Here is a 24669-nt window from a genome sequence, read left to right as displayed (position 1 = left end):
ACTGTTTTTTTTTTAAACTTCATTTTCACATGCATCTAAAAGGTTCCTTTTCATAAAACCTTTAGTTTTTAAATCACAAATCATCAGAAATCAATTCTGACATCTAATTTAGCTCCATTATTTCAAATGCATATAATTCAGAGTATGACCCAAACCCAAAAGTGATACTTTCCGAATTCCTACAAATATTAAAATGGAAAAATAGCTTATTACCAACTGTAAAATAATTACCGCCAAGTACTGTAGAATGTAATGCACCATTACAATGGACAATTATTGTATCTTGACCAAGGAACAAAAAAAGATCTTAAAAATAATATTTCAACAGGTGCATCCTGTAGCACCCACTTCCTTTATATTCACAAAAGAGTCACAGTGTTACTTTGATAAAACATCACACACAAAATAACCGACATTTAAGAAGTTAAAATACACTGTAGTATGTTAAAAACAAAAACAAAAATCACACTTTTGTGCTGAATATTTGATTGGTTTAGAAATTCAGTTTAGGGCTATGTCAGTCTTTTGACAGGCTCTGCTGGTTCCATATTTACAAAAACCAAGTATAAAAGACCAGATACAATCAGAAACACTAATATCTGTAGCCAGATTGGGACCAAGCGTGTTGAACAGTTCGCAGGTGTTTTCTCAGGCAAGTTTCTTGCTTGTGATGCATTACTGTAAACAGCTTGAGTCCTATATATAGGAGGCCTTCAAAAAAAAAAAAAGTATGCATTTAGTTAATAAAAATTATTTCTCCCCTTGGCAGTGACACTCTCAGTATAATTCTATCCACATTATTGTTTAACATGGAAAAATAACATGCGGTGAACCGTGAAATGGTTTGCACTACAAACCAGTGTGTTGATAATTAAGATAATGAATTAAAATAAAATGGTAAGACACCAATTTTCAATATCAAGCTGCAAAACGAGCTGTTTGAATGAGACCGAAAACCTGACCCATAAAGTTTAAAAATGGGGGGGGAAGGTGGATACAAAAAAAGCCGTCTTACCCATCCATGTAGTCCGTCTCTCTATAATCAGACCATGTTCTAATAAACCAAAAAAGCTTGTTAGTTTCACTATTATTGTATTATAAGATTATTTCAATTGCTATAATATTCAGACTGACTTACCTGTTGCTCACATCATCATATTGTTGCTAAATGAACAGAAATGCAACATTAGTCAGCATGTAAACTTAAGTCTGAAACTAGTTTTAGTAAGTGTTGTTAGTACTCACAGGTCTGCGATGCTGAACATAGGTGACTTCCTCTGGAAGGCGAAAGTGTTCAGTTCAAATCATTGGTGTTACATGACTATACTAGAAGTATCAAGCTCATGTTTTGTGTTGAATTACCCTCCTCCCTGTAAAATGTCCTGTCGGATTGAGGTTTGGTTCTTCTGTGTTTAGCCATGGCTTCTCTCAGCTTCTTCTCATAAAGGTTTCTGGTGGAATCTGTTGAAATTAATACACACACATCACATACAAGACAATAAAAAGACTATAATGGGTATAGTAAACTAAGGCTAAGGTTACTTGAAATTGACATTTTAAAAACTCACTAAAACCTACTAAAGCTAAAATTAATTAAAGTGAATGAAAACTATGTAACGTTAGGCAACTATATAGACATAAAAACTAATAATAAAAATGACAAAACACTATTAACTTACCGACCACAGGACCATGTTTTATTCCGTATTCATCCAGCATCCATCTGATCTCCTCGTTGGATTTACCGCTCAACATTGCCATTATTTACACTGAATGGCAGCGTCTGGCTTTCCGAAGGAATTTTGTTTTTAAAAAATCTGTGAAACCGAAAATGAAATTAATGAAACTACATATATTTGGCATAGCATCTGTTGTACTGTAAATACTACAGGTCTCTGTGGTATTATTTGTTTAGTAATTCCGTGTTAACAAAAAAAAAACTCAATACAACTTTGTTTTCAAACCATAGATTAAAAACAGAAACGTTGTGTATTGAACGTCTTATTCCATATATGGTATCTTCTAGAATACAGCTGCATTGGCTTAACTCGAAACGAAAAGTACACTAACCTTGTTCGCAATGATGTGACTCGCTTTGAATGTGACACATTAATATAATACATAAGCAGGTAAATCAGACGCTACACTTGCGGTTTTAACACGTTTCCGTTTGAGTTGTAAACAATGTGACGCACTTCCGCAACACAACCAATTCTGTGACGTCGCGAATCTGTGAATTTATTTTCACTCATTCATTCATTCATATCTTTATTTACTTACTTTATTTTATTTTATGCATAATTCAACCAGTTAAACTTTGTAAAATGTGTTTTATCCATAAGCCTATATACTGTGAGCGAACATTTCGCTATGGTTTATGTTAATATGAATAAAATAAAATACAATAAAACATTTTTTTAAATTAAATTAAAAATGAATTAAAACATTTTTTTAAATAAAACTAAAAAATAAGAAAGTATAGGCCTAACATAGATTACACTCATTGGTAGCCGAACTGGTTAATCATGATTATGAAATGCAAAAAGAATTACTGATAGTGTAGAAAACTGTAAATTACACTACCAGACAAAAGTTTTTGAACAGTAAGATTTTTAATGATTTTAAGGAAGTCTCTTCTTCCCACCAAGCCGGCATTTATTTTATCCAAAGTACAGAAAAAAAAAAACAGTAAAATTTTTACTATTAATATATTTTTACTATTTAAAATAACTGTTTTCTATTTGAATATATTTTAATTTATTTCTGTGATATTAAAGCTCAATTTTTAGCATCATTACTTCAGTCACATGATCCTTCAAAAATCATTCTAATATTCTGATTTGCTTCTCAAGAAACATTTTAATATTAGTATTATATTGAAAACAGCTTAATAATAAATATTGATAATAATAATAATAATAATAAAAATGTTTTTGAACAGCAAATCAGCATATGAGAATGATTTCTGAAGGAGCACGTGACACTGAATACTGGAGTAATGACGCTAAAAATTAAGCTTTGATCACAGGAATAAATTGCATTTTAAAATATATTCAAATTGAAAGCAGTTATTTTAAATAATAAAATATTTTATATGTGTTTGGGATCAAATAAATGCAGGCTTGGTAAGCAGAAGAGACTTGAAAAAAACATTACAAATCTTTCTGGTACACTGCAGTCAAAATATATTAACAGTGCCTCTAGATGGCAGTACTGACCTTGAGTCAACAACAATTTATCAATATTTTAAAGAATCTGTGCTTGTATAAGTTTAGAAAATAAGGTACAGTTAAAGGTTTATAGCATACTGATATTATACATGGTAATGTTTTGTTAAAGCCTTAAACGGAATACGTAATTTATTAAGATAAAGTGTAAAGTAAAGGACATTTGTAAACTTGGCAGGTTTTAAAAAAACTCAGAATGTAAGACGGATCCAACCGTCACTCAGACCTAGACGTTTATTTTATTCGGGCCTCCTGCCTGATCCAAGGTCATCCGTAATCACGGTGTTGCCTCGGGTGACTGATTACAGTAGCAGCCAGCCGAGCTGAATCAAAGGCCAGCCTCATTTACAGACTCCCGCGTCCTTTAAAGCCCCCCAATTTCCCCAAGACTTCCTGAGGGACAGTCGTTGTTGTGCTAGGCACATTGGCCGGCCACGGCGAATAAGCAGAACTCATAGCATGATGTCCCATTAGACCAGAGCGGCTCCCATAAGCCTGAGCAAGAACACAGAATGTCACACCATTAGCATTCCACATTGGCCCCAACCTCCAGCTGTAAAGGTAAAATGAACAGCATTGCAGGCAGCAAGTCGATACGCTTGCACACAACCTTTGTAATGGGAATTGAAGGAAGCGCAGCGTGGAATTGCAAAAAACACAAAGACAGCTCTCTCTCACTCTAAAGGTCATTCTGTCATGGTCAAGAGTTGGCGGTTTTGGTAATATGTAGGAATGCGATGAAAATGTCTGGTGGGAACCGTTATGTCCTATGAGTAACCATTTTATGACGTACATGGTTCTTGAGTTATGACCACTTGAAATTTACACTTTTTAATGTATGCATGAATGCATTATTAACCTTTTTGGGCTTGTATGGCTTAATATAATGTAAATTATGTCTCTTGCTGAAATATGTAGTAGAACCCCCATGAAAGATTTACGTTGTTTAAAAAATTACACCGTTTTACACATATTTTGGACTGTGGGGGGCGCTAGTATGACGTACAATGGTTGCACTTGGTGAGCAACTGGTGCTACTGTTGCTATTTATACTGCAACACAACTTGGAATACACAACTTGAAAAATGAAATACTGATACAATGACCACAGCTAAAGAGCTTACAGGTGGCGATGGATATAAGCATAGGCTTAGCCAAATTCCGTACTATCAATTTTACCCACAAGAAGTCTAAACGCCCTCGGATATCGAGTGTAATCCACACTGAGAAACTCCTTCAGTGGCTGCGGCGTCATGACAAGCTTCTGCATGTTTACATCCTGCTAGGATGGCATCTAATGTTTCTTGTCTCTGCCGTTTGGAAGCTCTTTCAGTAGCTGTGGTCTATTAAAGTTCAGAACAATTTAAAGATAATGTACTCACCCCCTTGTCATCCAAGATGTTCATGTCTTTCTTTCTTCAGCTGTAGAGAAATTATGCTTTTTTGAGGAAAACATTTCAGGATTTCTCTCCATATAATGGACTTCTATGGTGCCCCCGAGTTTGAACTTCCAAAATGTAGTTTAAATACAGCTTCAAAGGGCTCTAAATGATCCTAGCCGAGGAAGAAGGGTCTTATCTAGCGAAATGGTCAGTTATTTTCTATTTATATTATACTTATATACCTTTTAATCTCAAACGCTCATCTTGCCTAGCTCTGCGTGAACTGTGTATTCCAGTTCAAGACAGTTAGGGTATGTCGAAAAACTCCCATCTCATTTTTTCCTCCAACTTTAAAATCGTCTAACACCGCTGCAGAAGTACCGACCCAGTGTTTACAAAGTGAACGTGAAAATAAGATCAAAGTCCCTTTACAAAAAAAGGTAAAACAGCGATGTAGCGATTTTGAAGCTGGAGGAGAAAATGAGATGGGAGTTTTTCGACATACCCTAACTGTCATGAACCAGAATACACAGAGTACACACAGAGCTAGACAAGACGAGCAATTGAGGTTAAAAAGTATATAAATTGTAATTTGTTTTTTAAATAACTGATTGCGTTGCTAGATAAGACCCTTTTTTCCTCGGCTGTGATCGTTTAGAGCCCTTTGAAGCTGCATTTTGGAAGTTCAAACTCGGGGGCACCATAGAAGTCCATTATATGGAGAGAAATCCTGAAATGTTTTCCTCAAAAAACTATTTCCTTACGACTGAAGAAAGAAAGACATGAACATCTTGGATGACCAGGGGGTGAGTACATTATTGTTCTGAAAGTGAACTACTCCTTTAAAGCCTCAAAGGCATCCGAGCTAAAGTAGAGAGAACAAAGACGCGGATCTTTAGTATGTTTTATTTGTCCGCAGGCATCTTCCCATTCTTTTCTCCTCCTTCTTATCGCTAGGAAATCAGTTAAGACTTGAATAACTTATCTTGTGACCGTTCTATTGAAAATTACAACCAAGAGCCGTGAAATGTGGCAAGTTGTGTATTCAGAGTTGTGTCACGTTAAAAAATAGCAACAGGTGGCGCCAGTAGCTCAGCTAGTGCAACCACTTAACGTCATCAAAATAATGGTGCCCCCCAGTCCAAATATGTTTAAAACAATGTGGATCTTTTAAATAATGTAATGTAGTTTTCTGCTACATATTTCAGTAAGAGATATCATTTGTTATAATGAGCCATACAAGTCTTAATACCTGATTCCCAGTCAGAGCAGCTAGTGAATCAGCATATGGCTCACTAAAGCTAGATAATGTCAATGACAATATACATATTAAATATATGTAGCAATAGAATGACAAAAAAAATTCCTTTATATTTACTCTAAGGTTGTTGGTAGGTCTCAAGATCAGTTACTTACCTTGGTGGGTCCTGGCATTGAACATTCCGGGAACCTTTGATTTGAAGTACAGAACCAGAGAACATTACAGTTTTAGCATAAATCTATATTTACAGCTTAATTTAGGAGATAAACATCTTTTTCACATGTACAAAAACTAAATCAAACAAATCTAATGAGGCCCTATGATAAAAGTGTCATTTGCAAAATGGACAATTTGTAAATGGTTCTCTTTAGATGCCACTGAGAGAAATAATTTGTAACATTACGTGCTTGACGCTCTCCACGCAGCACAAATTATTGAGGCTCTATGTATAATTTAAATGAAATTACACATGGAGAACAATATGGCCTAGATATATAACTAGTAATTTCTGGAAACAGAAATTGAGATATAATTATACAGTAACCCAGTTTTCTGAATTATGAGCCAATGTGGATCACACGGTTACGATTAATAAGTAACGTGAATAATAATATGTTTGTTCTTGTCACACTTAACAATCTTTGAACATTTTCATTCAGCACAGCTTTTGCAATAAAATGTTCAGCAAAAATGTCCAACAAGTACCTCATATTAAAGGTGTTTCTTTTTCAATCCTTAATAACATCAGCATAAACTTTCATTCATAATGTGTAAGGTTGAGTCCCAGAAACATCCAGTGTTTGAACCTCAGGAGTCTGTGCTGTTCTTTGTAACAGGTGCCGGTCTCCAGTCTGGCTGATAGAAGTGTATATTGAACATACGTGCCCAGTTAGCAAAGACACGTTTCTCTGTGATAAAACGATGGTGGCTGCCATGCCGGCCCTGCTCGTGGGAGAGATACATTTTGCATTCATCTGGCCCCGCAGGCTCATAGTAGTGATACGGCACTGAGGGCTCGAGGTTGGGCAACCTGAGAAGAACAATCACATGAGTATCTGAAACGGTCATAAACCATATCTAACAGTGTTCCAGCAGCATTATGGTGAATATGGAAAAGAAAGTCTCACTTGCAGAACTCAGGAGGAATCATGCCATAGACGTTGATTCTGTCACAAATCTCCATTGCAATCGCCATGGTGAACCAACCCGTGCTGAGCCATGAATTGGACCTTTTTCTGAACAACACAAAAAAAGAAAAAGCTCATTTATGTACAGTTCAAGTCAAAAGTTTACATACACCTTGTAGAATCTGCCTGCTGTTCTTCAGAAAAATCCTTCAGGTCCCACAAATTCTTTGGTTTTTCAGCATTTTTGTGTATTTGAACCCTTTCCAATAATGACTGTATGATTTTGAGATTCATCTTTTCACACTGAGGACAACTGAGGGACTCATAAGTTACTATTACAGAAGGTTCAAACGCTCTCTGATGCTTCAGAAGGAAACATTAAGAGCTGGGGGTGAAAACTTTTTGAATTTTAAGATCAGTAAATTTAGCTTATTTTGTCTTCTGGTAAACAAGTATCTTCTGTAGTTTCTGAAAAAAATATGATATTTAGGCAAAATAAAAAAGCATACATCTTCATTCTGTTCAAAAGTTTTCACCCCCCCCCCCCCCCCTTAATCCATTACTTTTTTAAACTGGAGCATCAATGATCATTTGAACCTTCTGTAATAGTTGTATATGAGTCCCTCAGTTGTCCTCAGTGTGAAAAGATGGATCTCAAAATCATACAGTCATTGTTGAAAAGGCTTCAAATACACAGAAATGCTTGAAAACCAAAGAATTTGTGGGACCTGAAGGATTTTTCTGAAGAACAGCGGGCAGTTTAACTATTTTCAACGATTATTTTCTCTTGTGGACTATATGTAAACATCTTTTATGTGGAATATTTTATTCTGGTCAGTACTAAATAAATTAAAAACATGCATTTTGTAGGATCCGTCTTATTTTGGGAAAACAATTAACATTTTGCAGATTCTGCAAGGTGTATGTAAACGTTTGACTTCACCTGTAGCTGTGATGATCAAATGCTCCTTTAAACTGTAATAATATTTCACAATATTAGTTTTTACTGATTGTTTGATCAAATAAATGCAGCCTTGGTGAGCATAAGAGACTTTTTTAGACTTACTTTAGACAAAAATTCAATGCAATGCATGCTGTTTTCTTGAAAACATTTAGATTTCTAACAAAAAAAAAACATTTTTAGCATCACAGTTACAATGTTTTAGTTTAAATGGACAGCTTAGGCGACTCACAATGGGAGACAGATTAAGTTAAGAGTGATATAAGGAGATAAAGGAGATTCACAAACGGAGAGAAAAAAACTCAAGAGTTTAAGAACATGTGAGCATTTTGCCCTGAGCAGTTTGTGTCTGATTGGGTACATCCCAGCTGGCAGCTGTTTCCAGCTGGCACTGATCCTCTCCTAACCCTTAATCTGCATTGATGCCAAGCCATGTGCCCTGTGGGCCAGCGATACCAAGCCTCCAGCAGGCTCTGGTGGTCTGCACATTAGTTGACAACCCCGCCGTGCTGCATTTATAGTTAAAGGATTAGTTCACTTCCAGAATAAAAATTTCCTGATCATTTACTTGATGTCATCAAGGATGTTCATGTCTTTCTTTCTTCAGTCGAAAAGAAATGACTAGATAAGACCCTTATTCCTCGGCTGGGATCGTGTAGACTAGAGCCCTTTGAAGCTGCTTTGAAACTGCAATTTGGACCTTCAACCTGTTGATCCCCACTATAGTCCACTATATAGAGAAAACTCCTGGAACGCTTTCTTAAAAAAACGTCATTGCTTTTCGACTGAAGAAAGAAAGACATTAACTTCTGGGATGTCATGAGGGTGAGTAAGCTGATTAGGTAAGCTAACACAAAGAAACATTACCATCCTCACCTATCTTTCCCTGTTTCTTTCTTAAAGAGCTCATCAAAGTGCAGCATCTTCATCCTCGAGATGATGAACACTTGTAGTTTAGGCATCATCTGCTTAAGCAGACGCAGGTTGTTGTAGACAAGGCCTTTACCGTCTTGTCGCATGTAGTTTCCAGGCCCCCAGAAGATAAAGGTGGTGTTCTGGTTAGAGTTGAGTAGCTCGTGGCGGTTTCGTAGCACACGTTGCATGCTTGAATGTGCGACCACGCGCAGACTCGTTCGCTGGCCTACGTCCCTCTGGTAGCCTCGTGTTGGAGCATCGTTCATACGGATGACGCACTCCTTATGGTCGATCTCCTCACCTCGAGTACTTCCAGTCATGTGGCCAGAGCTGGTCACTAAGGCACAACTTTTGCAATGCATCCTAAGAGGCTGAGGATGGAGACAATGATGAGAAGTTTTAGATTTCATGTACATAATATCATTTATTCAAGTTGGTTTCATAAAAAAGGAATGATCTAGTAGCTTAAATTTGGTGGTTATTAGCGGTTAGTTGAACAACAAAATGACATACTGTATACGGCAGACTGACTTTGATCTGGCAGACATCATTTTAAATATTAAAAATATTTTGAAAACAAAATTGCTTCGCTGCTCATTTTTTTAAGAAATAATGATAATATATTTTGGTAGAATATGTAGAACATTTCATTTTTCAAGCTATCAAGCTTTATAATGAACTCTACAGAGTTAACTACCCAGACATTTTTGACTCTACACCCCACATTAAATATCAAAATGACTCTAATTCAGATATTAAAAACATGTCCATTATAGAAAAGATGTATTAATTTTGTATGAAATCTAAAAGATACAATTATGAGAGCAAAAGATGAAAGGATAAACCCATCCATTTTTTTTGTACTTTAAAAAATATTTAAAAGATATTGTTAAAAACAACAATGGAATAATAAAAAAAAAAATCCAATATAATTTTCGTAAATGTTTGGGACAGCCACCTCCCAGTTGCAAGTACCGACTAAATTATGATTTTATATAAATTATGCTTACTGATATTTTAAAGATTATTGTGGGGTTCAATAGACATTAAAAAGATCTTAGTAAACATCTAAGATTTGAATACTTATATGCTTTTTAAATGTTTTTTAGGTTGTGGGACAGCAGTTTGCACCAATTCTTGCACACGTTATTTTCTCAGCTTACTAAACAACAGGTAAATGGGAAATTATCATCTTGTCTCAGGCTCTGAGTGGGAGCGATTTCATCAGGTTATTTTCCAAAGGTTCAATGACACAAGAAACTGGTCATTTGAGAGATTTCTAGAACTTTTTTTCGTAACTGACGTTGCTAATGGGCTTTGGTCAATGCTACCAGCTCTTTTCACGGGTTTAAAGGAGTAGTTCACTTTCAGAACAAAAATTTACAGATAAAGTACTCACCCCCTGTGTCATCCAAGATGTTCATGTCTTTCTTTCTTCAGTCATAAGGAAATTATGTTTTTTGAGGAAAACATTTCAGGATTTCTCTCGATATAATTGACTTCTATGGTGCCCCTGAGTGTGAACTTCCAAAATGCAGCTTCAAAGGGCTCTAAACGATCACAGCTGAGGAAAGAAGGGTCTTATCTAGCAAAACGATTAGTTATTTTCTAAAAAAAAAAATTATAATTTATATACTTTTTAACCCTAAATGCTTGTCTTGTCTAGCTCTGTCTGTACTCTGGTGTAGAGATTAAAAAGTATATAAATTGTAAATGTTTTTAGAAAATAACCGATCGTTTCGCTAGATAAGACCCTTCTTCCTCGGCTGGGATCATTTCGAGCTCTTTCAGGCTGCATTTAAACTGCATTTTGGAAGTTCAAACTCAGGGCCATCATAGAAGTCCATTATATGGAGAGAAATCCTGAAATGTTTTCCTCAAAAAACATAATTTCTTTACGACTGAAGAAAGACATGAACATCTTGGATGACAAGGGGGTGAGTACATTATCTGTAAACTTTTGTTCTGAAAGTGAACTACTGCTTTAACATGTAACGGCTATTTCATCACCAGTCTTTGCAAAAATATGTAGAAAGATATTGGTTCATTAGGGTGTATACTGTAACACCTAGCTGTTGTGAGGATGCTAGAACACATATGATTTCTTCAAAACTTCTTTTTGAGAAAAAGATTCTTTTCGAGGTTCTAACTACAGGCGTAGTTGGTTTAAAAGTTGTTAAAGGTTAGGGCTCAGTGACTAGACTCCTGAGGCTGGAACAGTTTTTGAGAAATTTGTGCTAGGTATATCAGATATGAGGGAATATTTTGCATTGTTACATGACATCTATGTTAAACCAAGAACAGGAAAATCAGTACAACTATGACTATGGGGTATTATTCACCGCAACCGACACCATGACTCAATGCTTTTGCCTTGTTTAGTTCAGACAGACAGTCAGTTCAGACAGTCTATTTGGCTTTGCAAAGCAAGTCTTCATAATGTTTAAAGTTAACTACTAATTTGTAAAAGCACTGTGTTGCATTATTGTCTACTGAACAGCAGGACGTGCGACTACAAAGTGGTCTACGAAACTAAAATTGCCAAACATCATTTTTGGCAAAGCTGTCAAATCTAATTCCTCTTTTGTGGACAATGGGGAATGCAAGGTAGGATTAGCAGTAACAATGGACTAAAAATCTTATTCTCAGTTCATTTGGATTTAATTGGACCTAAATTATCAGATGGATAATAGACTCCGAACCTTGCTTCTTTATCTGGTCACACAGATACACAGTGTGTGTTGGACACTCAGGCGTTTTTAAATGTGTTCATGTCTAAACAATATGGATGAAGGAATTTTAGGAAATGCGGAAGCGTAAATTAACGGACAGATGTGTGATGTCAAAAACACAATTTGGCGACTCTATTCTATTTAGTTGGGGAAAATGTGCACCCTCAGGACTGTTTTGTGAATTTTAATGTAATATTATAACTCGTTATGAAATGCAAGGGTTATTAGGATGTTTTGGTTCTAGTTGACAGAATTTCACTATCAATAGGCACTGCTGTCTTTACAGCTAAATACTGGTTTGAGAAATCGTTCCCAGATGGATAATGTCAGACACTATTGATTCTGACCAGGGAACACACTTTAATGGTCAGGAAGTCGGTAGACTTCATTGTATTTTAATAGTACCAACAATGAAAATTGTCACTGAATTGTTGCATTGTTAATCATACTCTTAAATCTTATTGCCAAAATATGCAACTTCAGAGCTAACGTGGTAGATATGTTTCTATTTTTCCATGCATAATATCAGGTTAAAACTGAGATGAAGGTCAAATGTAGCTATTAGAGATGTAGACTTATTATCGAAAAATAGATGGATACATTGTGAATTAGCTCATTCATTTTGAATGAGCCCAGACAGGAAGAAGTCATGAGGAAGAAACCTTGCCTTGAGGGCCAAGCTCATAATTAGGATATGGGGTGGGTGGCCTAAGATGATTATCTTACACCGGACTACAGTTTAGCTATTTATTTTATTTTATTTCAGGAGGTTATAATGGAGTCAAAATAATTCCAAGAAAGAACAGTCTTGCTTTTTAAAAGAGCAGACTCTGTTTATTGTTTCTTTTTTGTGTGTGTCAGAGATCAGTGTGATCAGTGTCGGCGACCTTCAGGAAATTCACTGAGAGGTTCAAGCCTTTTCATAGAAAGTTGCATGAACAAACACCGGAAAACAATAACAGGAACTTCGTAGAGAGATGAAACTACATTGTTCAACCTCAAGATAGTCCTTCTTGAAGAACAGAGCCGACTACTGAGACATTCTTGAGCTACAAAAGAGATATTAGACATTTTATATTGTTTTCTTAAGATAAGCTATATTGTTTTTAGACGTTTTCAAAGAAAGCTGTATGCTGGTTTTTAATATAATTGTCATAAACAGTTAAAACAGGCCAATCATTTGGTTTATTTAATTATCATCTGAAAGATGATATGGTCAAAGCATGATGTGATGTGGGTTCAATGATATATCCATGGCTAGATTTTAAATTTTAAAGAAACCTTAAGGAATTTTTTTCCTCAGTTCTCTACATAATGGAGATTGTATGCACATTTATTGGCACTATCTGTTTCGATTTCTAGAACTGGACAAGTAACATTGGTAGATTTGGCAGCGTACCAACTGACTGCCATTCAACAATCCAAATGGTGCAATTTTATTTACAATTCTTGTTTCAATAAACCTGCCAGACAAGTAGAGTAAACACTAGGGCACAGAAAATCCTAAGGCTGAGATGACAAGAAATTCTAAAGATGACAAATGGCTAAAATATCTTCAAGATTTTTAATGTCACGAGATGTTGTTGTGAAGCAGTAATTTTTCATAGCTGGTTTCATTCTGGGTATAAGGCTACATTCACACTCCAATTTTTGCACAGATACAATTTTTTGTATAGCTGTTCACATTGTTCTTTTTAATGTGGCCAATATCGTGGTTCAGAAATGACCTGTATACGCAAAACAAACAAACAAACAAACAATATGAGCAGGGTTGCCAACAAAATCCACCCAATCACTTTTCAAAACTAGTCCAAAACTAGCCTTATTGTGTTGCAGGGGGTAAATATCCTGTTAGTGGTGTCGCTTCCACCCACAGATTTAAAAAACGTTAAAAAAAAGTTCAATTCATTGGAAAACTGTGGACTTGGCAACACTTGTGCAGTGCACCGGCATACAGCATATGTGTTTATTTATAGTGTGCTGCAGAAGCCGGCCAAATTATGCGCAGGCTATTGAGTAAGTTTAAAGTGTCTCCCATGTGCGCAGAATCGTGACAAATGTTGATCTAGAGTAACTTAAAAGTCGCATGAATTCCGATATGGCTGTTCACACTGCGGTTACACTGCAAAACATCTGACCTGTATCAGATTTAGTACCACATATGGAAGTGGCACAAGTTAGAATTGAAAAGATCAGATTCCATGTGGTTTGTGCTGTTCACACTGTCATAAAAAAACAGATCTGAGTCACAATTGAGCAAAGAGAATGGATTTGGGCCACATTTGCCTGCAGTGTGAAAATTGCCTTAAGACAATTTTACTGACTAGTTGTTCTGTTATCAGAAAAAAAAAATGATATTTTCTGACAGGATCTGGCATCCGGAGCTGGGTCTAATATTTCCGGCATGGAGACATGATCTAACGGTGTGAATGAAATCGCTGGCAAATGAATGCATGGAAACACATTGAAAGGGCAGAACAGATCAAAGTGCCTGGTCCACAAAGACTCCCTTTACCTTTATTGTTACCTTTAGCTCCATTATTGAATCTCCCCAGCATAATCAACACTACGGAAACTGAACCAATCTGTGAGAAAAGCTTCAAGGGAAAGCATTCTAACCCCTCATTTACGAGGAAAGATTTACTTAAGAGTTTATAAAAAAAAAACAGTATTAAGACTTGTATATGGCTTAATATACTGTAAATCAGCGGTTCCCAACCGGGGGGTCGCGACCCACTAGGGAGCCTCAGTGATCCTCCAGGGGGGCCGCGAAATATCTTAAAATTAATGTAAATATTATCCTATAATTGTTTAATTTCATTATTAATGCGCTAAATGAGAATAATAAACGCACAGCCTCTCTCGTGTTCTGTGATTGATTGCTTCAGACTCGGCGCAGCAAGCCTCATCGCACTGTTAAATACAGACTGAATGGCGGCTCAAAACTTCCAAATGCTGTACGCAAACTAATGTTACATCTCTCGGCTGCATGCATGAAGCAAACCGTCGTAAAGGTAAAAGGTAAAAACGATTAGTGTCATAATAACGAACTTGCGCGTGCCTAATGTCTCGTGTAAATCACACTCGTGCATGAGACACGCAGTCTGCTATTGATTCACAAACTATGCGCGCTCTCGGGGCTCTGATCCCTATCGTATTTTTGCGTGAAATTACAAACATTTGCCTAGTTGTCCAAATTAATGTGAGTGTTTTATAATAGATGCTCACCATAGAAGAGGAGTGAGGCTCGGTGTTGATGAGTATCAGGCGCGCACTGACAGAGTTCACTGATCCCGTCTTGGTCGAACCTTCACATCGATGTGTTTCAACATATTTAGAATGTATTTGCTGTAGTTTGAATTCGTGTATTATTTTTTTAATGGATACAAACAGTAGCTATTCAGTCAGTCAAGTTCAAAGGGATAGGTTTAGTGGTCTTTTGGTATCTCCCTGTTGTAGAGCAGGTTCACTTATTTAAGAAAAAGTACTCTTAAGTTGTAAAGAATGTCTGAAGTAAAATAATTTTAAAAGTTAGAATTGAGCAGAGGTTTTCTTTAAAGATTATAAGGTATATTTGAAGTTTTAATTAAAAATTTATTTGAATTTTGAGGGTTTTTTTTAATAACATGCAGTAGAAGAATAATTAAGGCAAAACAAATGTTTTGGTTAATAAAAAAGTTTTAAAAATAAATTATTTTTTTCTTTACTGTGGAAGTACAGTATAAGATGACATGTCAGGCATAGGGGGGCCTTGCAAAATTGGCCGGAGAAGGAGGGGGGCCCCGGAGTAAAAAAGGTTGGGAACCCCTGCTGTAAATGATGTCTCTTACTAAAATATCTAGTAGAAAACCTATAAAAGATTTACGTTATTTTGAAAATCCACATTGTTTTATACATATTTTGGACTATGGGGGTCACCATTATTTTAATTATATAAACAGTTGCATTTGGTGAGCTATAGGTACTATCTGTTGTTGCTTTTTTTACCTCAACACAACTCGGAATAAGCAATTTGGAAAATAAAACACTTGTTATGGTGCGCAGCCACTGAGCTTTTCAGCACTGATTTTACGCAATATCCAGCGGCATTTATACTCCTTGTGGGGAAAATTGATGGTACTGCATTTGGTTTAAACCTACGCTTATATCCATCACCACCTATAAGCTCTTTCATCAGCTGTGGTCATTGTATCAGTGTTTTAATTTCCGAGTTGTGTATTCTGAGTTTTATTGGGATAAAAATAGCAACAGTAGCTAGTACCAGTAGCTCACAGAGTCCAACCATTTTATGTAATCAAAATAATGGTCACCAAAAATCATCTTGTTTATTTATCAATATGTCAGAACAATTCAACTGATTTCAAACTATAAAAAGTGGAGGCAGGAAAGCTTTGTATCCTTATGCTAAATGTACTCTAGAAACACATTATTGTTCTATTTTTGCAAAATAATGCTTAATCCAATTTATAGTCAGGCTGAAATAACTAAATTATACATGACTTCAAGACAAAAAAAGGCCAAAATGGGGTCAGTAAAGTAACAGCACAGTGGCACAACAGACCTGCCACAGTAAAAGATAATTCATTTTTAATGCAAGTGAAGCTGTACGCCCTTAGACATGCAGGTATCTCTGCCTCTTAGCCATAGAGACTCTATTAAATTTCTTCTGCCTTAATAAACAGGGTTGTTTCCATGGAGATAATAGCCCAGTGGAGAGCGAACAAATCAGGCCCAGTAAATAACCATCCACACTTATTATTCTCTCATTAACATCCTCATTCTTAAGCTCTCTCCAGTGGGACATATGATCATAATTACTCTAATAGCAATCTCCCTCTCTATTTCAGAGAACCTTTCTGAGAAAAAAAAAAAAACGGATTCAGGTCATTAGCCTTTATGGAAAAACACAGTCCCTGTACAAAAGTTTTTGAACATTTAATTGAGTTTGCATCAAGTTTGCATCACTATTTTATTAGCAGGGATGCAACAATATGAAAATATCGGTGGTCGATATTACATTCTATACTATTTTATGTATGTAAATTAAAGATAAACTCTAAAAAGTAGTAATTTCATAATATAAAAATAAATTAAATGTACATTTTAAATGCTGCAACACAACAAATATTTATTTTGAGATTTGCTAAAGATTACATTTAACAATATTCTAGATTTTAAAGTGGCAATAGAGCTTTAGATGACCAAATCAACAATGTCATAAATCTCATAAATATCCAACATATTATATTTTAAGGTGACTTAATTCATACACTACATTGCCAAAAGTAGGTCGACGCTGGATCATAGTCATCACACCTTTCAAAATTAGCTTTTCCCATCAGACAGATCCTCTGAATGTTTTCCAGCTGCTCTTCAGGGCGAAATGAAATTGGAAAACTATTTCCTTCCACTGATGGTTAGAAAATGGATGTGATTTTTGATGAAGACTTGTAGGCCATTTAGCGATCTTCTACGCTGGCTGTTCATTTGCACTAATACGAGCAAATCTTCCGCTTCTGACTGTTACAAAATTACTTCCACGGAGTATCCATTAAAGCCTGGCTCTGAATCCTGAAGCTCTTATTAGCTCAGATAGGAGTGCTCTTTTGACTAATGAGAACTGGTAGACTTGAGAGCCGTGTCTGTCAGTGAGAAGTATGAGATCGACTTTGAAGAATACTACTTTGATGAGCACAGGTATTGTCAGGGTCAAATCTAAATATGACAAAGACGTCAAAAACATAAAAGTTTTCACTAACAAGAACACAGCTCTATTAGATGTTTTATATTTAGATGCTTTATGTTTCATCATACCCATATTAAAGGTATAGTTCACCAAAAAATACATTCTATCATTATCTCAAAACAAATGTGACTCTCTTTATATTGCAAAAAACAAAAGGATAAATGTGAATGATGACCATGACTGTAGAGCAAGTATGTTCTTTACACTATGCACTTCTGTTTCTGAAACAAAGCGAATGCATGACTTCAGAAGCCTTATAGTGCATAATGATGCTCTCTGGTGCTTCTTTTTGGAGCTTGACCAGACCCTGGTCTCAATCCACTTTTACTGTATGGAGGAGAGCGGTGTAAACATTCATCAAAAATGTCCTTTTATCTTCCAAAGAAGAAAGAAAGCACACGGGAGGTGAGTGAATAATGCAGAGCTTTCATGAAATAGACCTAAATTCATCCAATTTTACCTGATATTCATATGCAAGTAATCAGTGTGTAATCTCTTTTTACACAAACTATGTACATTAGCAGTCAAATGTTTTTGAACAGTACAATTTTTTAGTTTTTTTAAAGAAGTTTCTTCTGCTCACCTGCATTTATTTTATCCAAAGCACAGCAAAAACAGTAAAATTGTAATATATTTTTTACTATTTAAAATAACTGTTTTCTATTTGAATATATTTTGAAATGTAATTTATCTCTGTGATCAAAGCTAAATTTTCAGCATCATTACTCTAGGCTTCAGTGTCACATGATCATTCAGAAATTATTTTAATATGCTGATTTGCTGTTCCAGAAACATTATTATTATTATAATCTTAGAAATCAATACTTTTAATTAGCAAGGATGCTTTAACTTGATCAAAAGTGATGTTGAAGACAATTATAATTTTACAAAAGATTTCTATTTCAGATAAATGCTGTTCTTCTGAACTTTCTATTCATCAAAGAAGCCTGAAAAAAATCTACTTGGCTGTTTTCAACATAATAACAATAATTGTTTTTTGAGCAGCAAATCAGAATATCACAATGATTTGTGAAGGATCATGTGAATGAAGTAATGCTGCTTTGAAACCACAGGAATAAATTACATTTTAACAGTTATTTTAAATAAAATAAAAATATTTCAAAATGTTGCTGTACCTTGGATCAAATAATTGCAGGCTCGGTGAGCAGAAGAGACTTCTTTAAAAAACATTACAAATCTTACTGTTTGAAAACTTTTGACTGGTAGTGTATAAAAATTACAAAGATAATATGTAAATTTGTAACACCCATGGGGAGTAAACAGCATTTCTACACAGTTATAGTGTTAAACCAAATCCTTTGTGACATTATAGAGCACAGGTGAAAAATAAAAACAGAAGAAAGACAGAGAACTGAGAGACAGATTTACATCCTTGATAGTTCTGGTGATTACAATGCCTCAAGATGAGGCCAAAGCTTGACAACACCTGCTTGCAGCTTCCCACTTTATCTGATCAGGAGTGAAGGAAGAAATTATAGCATCACTGGATGGTGTAATTTAAAAAGCTTTAAATGCCTGCACCTGATTTATCATGGAAAACTGCAGAGAGACAGGAGACACAAAAATCTGACAGAAAGAAAGAAAGAAAAATGGCCAAACCTTCTTTATATTACAGTGCACTAGGGGTGGGCGATATGACCTAAAATTTATATCACGGTATTTTTCATCTTTTGAACGGTGCCGGTATAATATCACGGTATTATGTTCCTGGTCTTGTTAAGAAGATCACAAATATTGTCTCTGTTCTAGAGCGATACTCTCAAAGCCATTGCTGTGTGTGAGTGCAACACTTCAACTACCTTCTGGCCATTGAAACGGTCCAACTCAGGCCCTTCAATGCTGATGAATAAGAGCCACTGAGATGTGGCTTCTCCAGTCAAGTCAATTTGTTAATTGAACTGAAACCCCTATGAGGTAGTGCTAGTAATAGTTCAGCAAGTAATAATGATCAGCAAGATTTCTGTCTTAATTTTTATAGTGTCGTCCATGAAAATGAGGCTCAGAGGTGCCATGAGTGCAATTAAATCTATAAATTCATGTTGAGATTAGTGTTTTTAAAATAAAATTTGGAATCCACAAGTATTTAAGATTTCAATAACTGAAAGGATCTGTCAGCAGGTGGCGGCAAGACACTGAAATTATTTACTGAATCGTATTGTTCATTTGATTCGTTAGAACACATGGTTCATTCAAGTGACTCTCATTATGAATGGGAAATTGAATCATTTCACTAGATTAGTTTAAAACGCATGTTCACTTATAAAGGAAACACCGCTGTGTTTGATTGGAGAACGGCGCATCTTCATTTAAACACAGCAGTGTGTCTTGTTCCAGAATAAATTGTGACTACGAAACAGACCAAAATCGGGCATAGTGTTATTCTCAGACAATCTAAGTCACTTAATAATAACGTCTCGTTTATTTAACAGCTGTATTAAATTAATATCTCATTTAAAAACTCCCATAAAAATATTAAAAGCTGTTCCTCATCTTAGTTTGCGATATCACAAAGCTCTATTATAATCAACGACACTCTCTGTACTGCGATCAATCTCTTACTTATACTATCTACACTTTGTTTATAGAAGGAATGAGGTATGAGATATGTCTCTGATACATTACTTTGCTGTGAGCCTAGACACTTCGGCGTTTGGCTTTTCGGTGCATTTAGAACTTGCACTACAGGAACAAAGCAGCGATCGTATTTATCTCCGCCATGTCAATCGCGCCGTGTTGTTATTCGCGCGAGTGATGGGGAAACCTCCCGCGGATAAACTAGAGTGAGTGACGGGATGCGCATGCTCGCTTGACGTTTGGTGTGAACGCACTGACTGTATGTGCGCATGCAATTGACAACCAGTCGCAGGCAAATTAAACTTTAGTGCCTTATTATTTAGAATGAGCTATTGTTGATGTAAATGCAGCCGTTCAAGGCACATAATAGATTTATTACGGTATTGACGGTATTAGAAAATCCATGTCGTGGCGCAATGCCACACCGGTGTTAACTATGATACCGGTGTACCGCCCACCCCTACAGTGCACTGCATATTATATAATGCAAGTGCCAATATAATAATGCTTATCTGCCTAAAGATATTATTTGATGACTAAGGAGAAATGCAACTGCCTCAAAATTGTTTGATGAAAAATAAGGATTCACATTTGGGTTATACAAGGAAAATTATCTAAATGTCTTGACTCGTCCACAGTTAAACAGGCTTATGCATGGGTGAGCAAATTTTAATTCTGTGAACAATTAAGTTTTTGTGCAAAGGTCAGATACAGTCTGAGAGGGGAGATTATGGATTTTAAGGTAAACATTTACTCTGATATCCAGATGTCTGTGAAACATTTATGGAGCTCTTGTCCATGAGGTTTGTCTTGAGGTTTACTTATAATGTTAATACATTTTTTTGCACAAAATAAATAAATAAATATGTGGAAAATTATAATTTTCAACCCTCATTCTGACCCTCTAAAATGACCTGTTTTAAGAACAAGTCCTTTAATGCTTCTAAGTAATCGGTCACTGTTATGATTGGCTAACGTCACTGCAGAGGAAACAGTATCGTATCAATGGCCCCTCACTAATGCGTGTAAGTGTTTTGACAACATGATAAAAATACGGTGATTTCCAGACAAAGCATTATGAAATAATTTAGTTACAGTTTGTGATGCAGCTGCAGTCAAATCTAGTACCACTTTATCTCTCAACAAATGTTTCTTTGTGAACTCTCCATGACACTGTGCCTCGTTTACAAAGCAAAATGCTACGATCCATACTCAGATACAATCTGGGATGCCATTAAAATAAACTATCCACTTATTCCTTATGCTGGGGTCCTTATGATATTTGTACAAAGACGTGAACAAGCTGTTTAAACCAAACGTGTCAAAGCAAACAATTTTTCACTTCATTTTGTCCTATTGACAACAGACTGAAATGCGTGGACTGTGTCAGAAAACGAATCTGTAAACTGTATCCAGTGTAGACAAGATGGCGGCACTGATTGTAATTTGTGACCCTGGACCACAGAACCAGTCATAAGGTTTAATTTTACAAAACTGAGATATATACATCATATGAAAGCTCAATAAATAAGCTTTCTATTGATATATGGTTTGTTAAGATGAAAATCTGGAATCTGAGGATGCAAAAAAATCAAAATACTGAGAAAATCACCTTTAAAGTTGTCCAAATTAAGTTCTTAACAATGCATATTACTAATCCAAAATTACATTTTGATATATTTATAGTAGGAATTTTACAAAAAATCTTCATGGAACATGATCTTTACTTTATTTCCTAATGATTTTTGGCATAAAAGAAAAATCAATAATTTTGACCCATACTATGTATTTTTGGCTATTGCTACAAATATACCCCAGCGACTTAAGACTGGTTTTGTGGTCCAGGGTCACATTTCTATTTGCTTTTGATGTGATGTGACGTGACACTCGCATTCAGTGGGCAGGGCCTATGGTGAGAAGATGACTATATGGCGATGTCTTGCTTTGGAGGCGGTGTTTATGCAAATGTTTGTGCCTGGGGAACATCACCTTGCGCCTCTGATCCAAACAAGCCAAATTTTGGAGCTTGATAAATGATAAATAAATGCTTTGTTTACTATGAGGAGGACGTTTTAAGCTACACTCTTAAAAACAGAAGTGCTTCTAGATGCCATAGAACTTTATTTGTCTAAATGGCTCCATAAAGAACCTTTAGCATCTGAAGAACCTTTCTGTTTCAAAAAGGTAAAAAAGAGATGGTTCTTTAAAGAACCTTTGACTGAATGGTTCTTTGTGGAACCAAAAATGGTTCTTCTATGGCATCGCTGTGAAGAACCTTTTAAAGAACCTTTATTTTTGAGTGTATGAAACTTGCAGGATGTTTTAATAGTACAAATACCTCTTATATTTCTCATCTCATGACCCATTTAAAAAAGGTTTTACATTTTAATAATTAAATCAAAAGTCGTTAAAGTGAATTATGCAATTTCACAAAAGATCTAAAAAAAAAAAGAAGCTCTAAATAAATATTTTTTAAGGTTTTAATCTCAGTCGGTTTCTAAATTTTGAAGTGCCATATTACCAAGCATTTTACAGACCTAATGAAAGTAAGTCACCTTGTGATCAATGATGCTGCTGTAACCTTCTAAGTGGGATGTTTGCCGTTGTAGATCATCCATCTGATGTCCATCTGGCTGCATCTGATCTTCTGGTGTGTCGGTAAAACTGCTGTTGTACAGGAGCAATAAGCTTGTAAGCACGCTTGCAACACCAATCAATATGATCCCATGACGCTGAAACAAGAGGAATAAGAAACTTTTATTGAGGATGCTCAGATTATTTTCCATCAGTGCTTCTACTGATAGATGCATCAATAAATGAATGCTCATTTACCAGTATAACAGTATAGGAGGAAAAGGTTTGATACATAGCTTTACAATGAAATTGAACTGATTGAGCAGCTATAGTGTGTTTAAAAAAAATAACCCAACGTTAGGGTAAGATGTGTTAACTTTAAGAAAAATATATTTATATTACTTATATTTAAATTGAATTATATAATTTCATTTATATACCTAGCAATCTGAACACAAGAACGTGCTCACCAAATATTATTTAGCAACATATTCATAACAAAAACGTTTCCATTTGATATATTAATCATTCAGGCATCTGTGGTAAATGATTAGACTCATGCTTACAACAGTTTACCATGGTAACCGCGGTTTCCACCAAAACAGTATCAGGTTATTAATACTTCGTACACCTTGCCATTGACAAAACTGTCATCAAAATGTAAACAAAAACAAAAAAGCAGAACGATTATGAATATCTGGAGAAATGTACATATTCATCACTATTTACCTTTTTCCAGTAGCAACAACTCTAGTAATATGAAACTGTGGCGGAAAGTACGTACCATGGTAAATGTTTGTAAAGTTACTGTATAATGTCAGAGAGAGTTTGCGCTACCGTTCGCGTCTTCATATTGTGAAGTGTTTAATTCTGTCCGTTCAGTCCAGGCGTGTTCTTCAGCCTCAACGACAGCAGCTTTACAAATCCACACTTCACATCTTCCACCCAGCAATTCTGCGCACACATCCTCATACTGAAGCTCAACTGAACCCTGTCAGATCTACAGTCATCCGTCCACACACTGCTGCGCGCACCCGTGGTCTTAAAGAACGCCGAGTCTCAACCCCTTACAATTAATTTAAAAATTGTTTTAAATCATTAAATATCATTAAATATTGTAACCCGAGATGGAATTAGCCTATATTGTAAAATGTTTACGTAGTAAAAGAATGTCACCATAAAGCCTGAAATGCTAGTGGATACTTTCATTAAAATGGGCGAGTTGAATTTTTTTGAGTGGGTGCGGTACAACTGTCCTGAATGTGAGATTGATAGATAGTGGGTGGGTGGGTGGGTGTGTGTGTGTGTGTGTGTGTGTGTGCCAGAGCTTAAGAGAGTGTGCTTAGGTTTCACATCCTAAACTGGGCTAATGTATTCTTCCTCCTTTTAATATTTGTATATAAATTTGATTTTGACAGCTGTTCAACAATATAAAATCACAGTGCTCCCTCATGTAAAACAACATCAAATTAGGATCTTATTGTTATTGTTACCTGGATGCGTGGCCATATTGTCAATACTCGGATGTAAACAACAGCATGGATTGCACAGTTAATGTACTACTGAATACGTTGTTCTGCTAATTTATGCTGTCTAAACCATGGGAAAAAACGTATAGAAGCTGCTAAATCATATAAAGAAGGACAAAGTAAGCAGGAAAGGGTGCAATATTCTGACAAACAAAAGTTAACAGGTGGTAAAGATACGTATGAGCAGTATTAATTAAAATATTAGCCTAATATTTCATCTGCCTGACCGGAAATGATAAGAACAAGCACAAATGTTGTCAAGATTCTTGCCCTGGAAATCCTGGTTCAGTTTGGCCAACCACAAACGACTTTTGGTCCTCGGTCAGTTTTTTGCATTCTTCTCCTTCATTTGTCATAACACTTAGCAGTCTATAGTACTCCAAATGTACTGACCGAATAGTACACCCCAAAACAAAATGTAAGAATATGTGAGTTTAGTTCAGCTCAGTGGCATTATTTAAGTTTAGTGCCGCCAATATGGCTGACTGATTACGTGTCGTAAAAACACTCTACAGTGAAATAAGGAAAAGAATTACAACGTGCAGTAAACCGTAAAACTATGTGCACTACAAATCAATGTGTTTATAATTTAGTTTAGGGTGACCATACATCCTCTTTTC

At 35.7% G+C, this 24669-nt stretch overlaps 2 protein-coding genes across 2 annotated transcripts; both read right to left on the bottom strand.

Annotated features, from left to right (window-relative positions):
• Positions 1-124: 124 nt before the first annotated feature.
• LOC141287531 (uncharacterized) lies at positions 125-2175 on the bottom strand. Its single transcript, XM_073819693.1, has 7 exons — positions 2071-2175; positions 1680-1817; positions 1363-1461; positions 1246-1277; positions 1139-1164; positions 1016-1054; positions 125-711 (listed from the first exon to the last, which is right to left on the bottom strand). The coding sequence occupies exons 2-7, from the start codon at positions 1759-1761 to the stop codon at positions 513-515; spliced, it is 477 nt and encodes a 158-aa protein (XP_073675794.1). The 5' UTR covers positions 1762-1817; positions 2071-2175; the 3' UTR covers positions 125-512.
• Positions 2176-6101: 3926 nt separating this feature from the next.
• st6galnac5b (ST6 (alpha-N-acetyl-neuraminyl-2,3-beta-galactosyl-1,3)-N-acetylgalactosaminide alpha-2,6-sialyltransferase 5b) lies at positions 6102-23600 on the bottom strand. Its single transcript, XM_073819346.1, has 5 exons — positions 23358-23600; positions 22502-22678; positions 8835-9244; positions 6998-7105; positions 6102-6900 (listed from the first exon to the last, which is right to left on the bottom strand). Exons 1-5 carry the CDS (start codon positions 23370-23372, stop codon positions 6678-6680), a joined length of 933 nt encoding a protein of 310 aa, XP_073675447.1. The 5' UTR covers positions 23373-23600; the 3' UTR covers positions 6102-6677.
• Positions 23601-24669: the final 1069 nt, after the last annotated feature.

The sequence above is a fragment of the Garra rufa genome, chromosome 15, assembly GCF_049309525.1.
Source record: "Garra rufa chromosome 15, GarRuf1.0, whole genome shotgun sequence".
Classification (NCBI taxonomy): Eukaryota; Metazoa; Chordata; class Actinopteri; order Cypriniformes; family Cyprinidae; genus Garra; species Garra rufa.
Note: the sequence above shows the minus strand (reverse complement) of the source record. Positions and strands in the feature narration are given on the sequence as shown.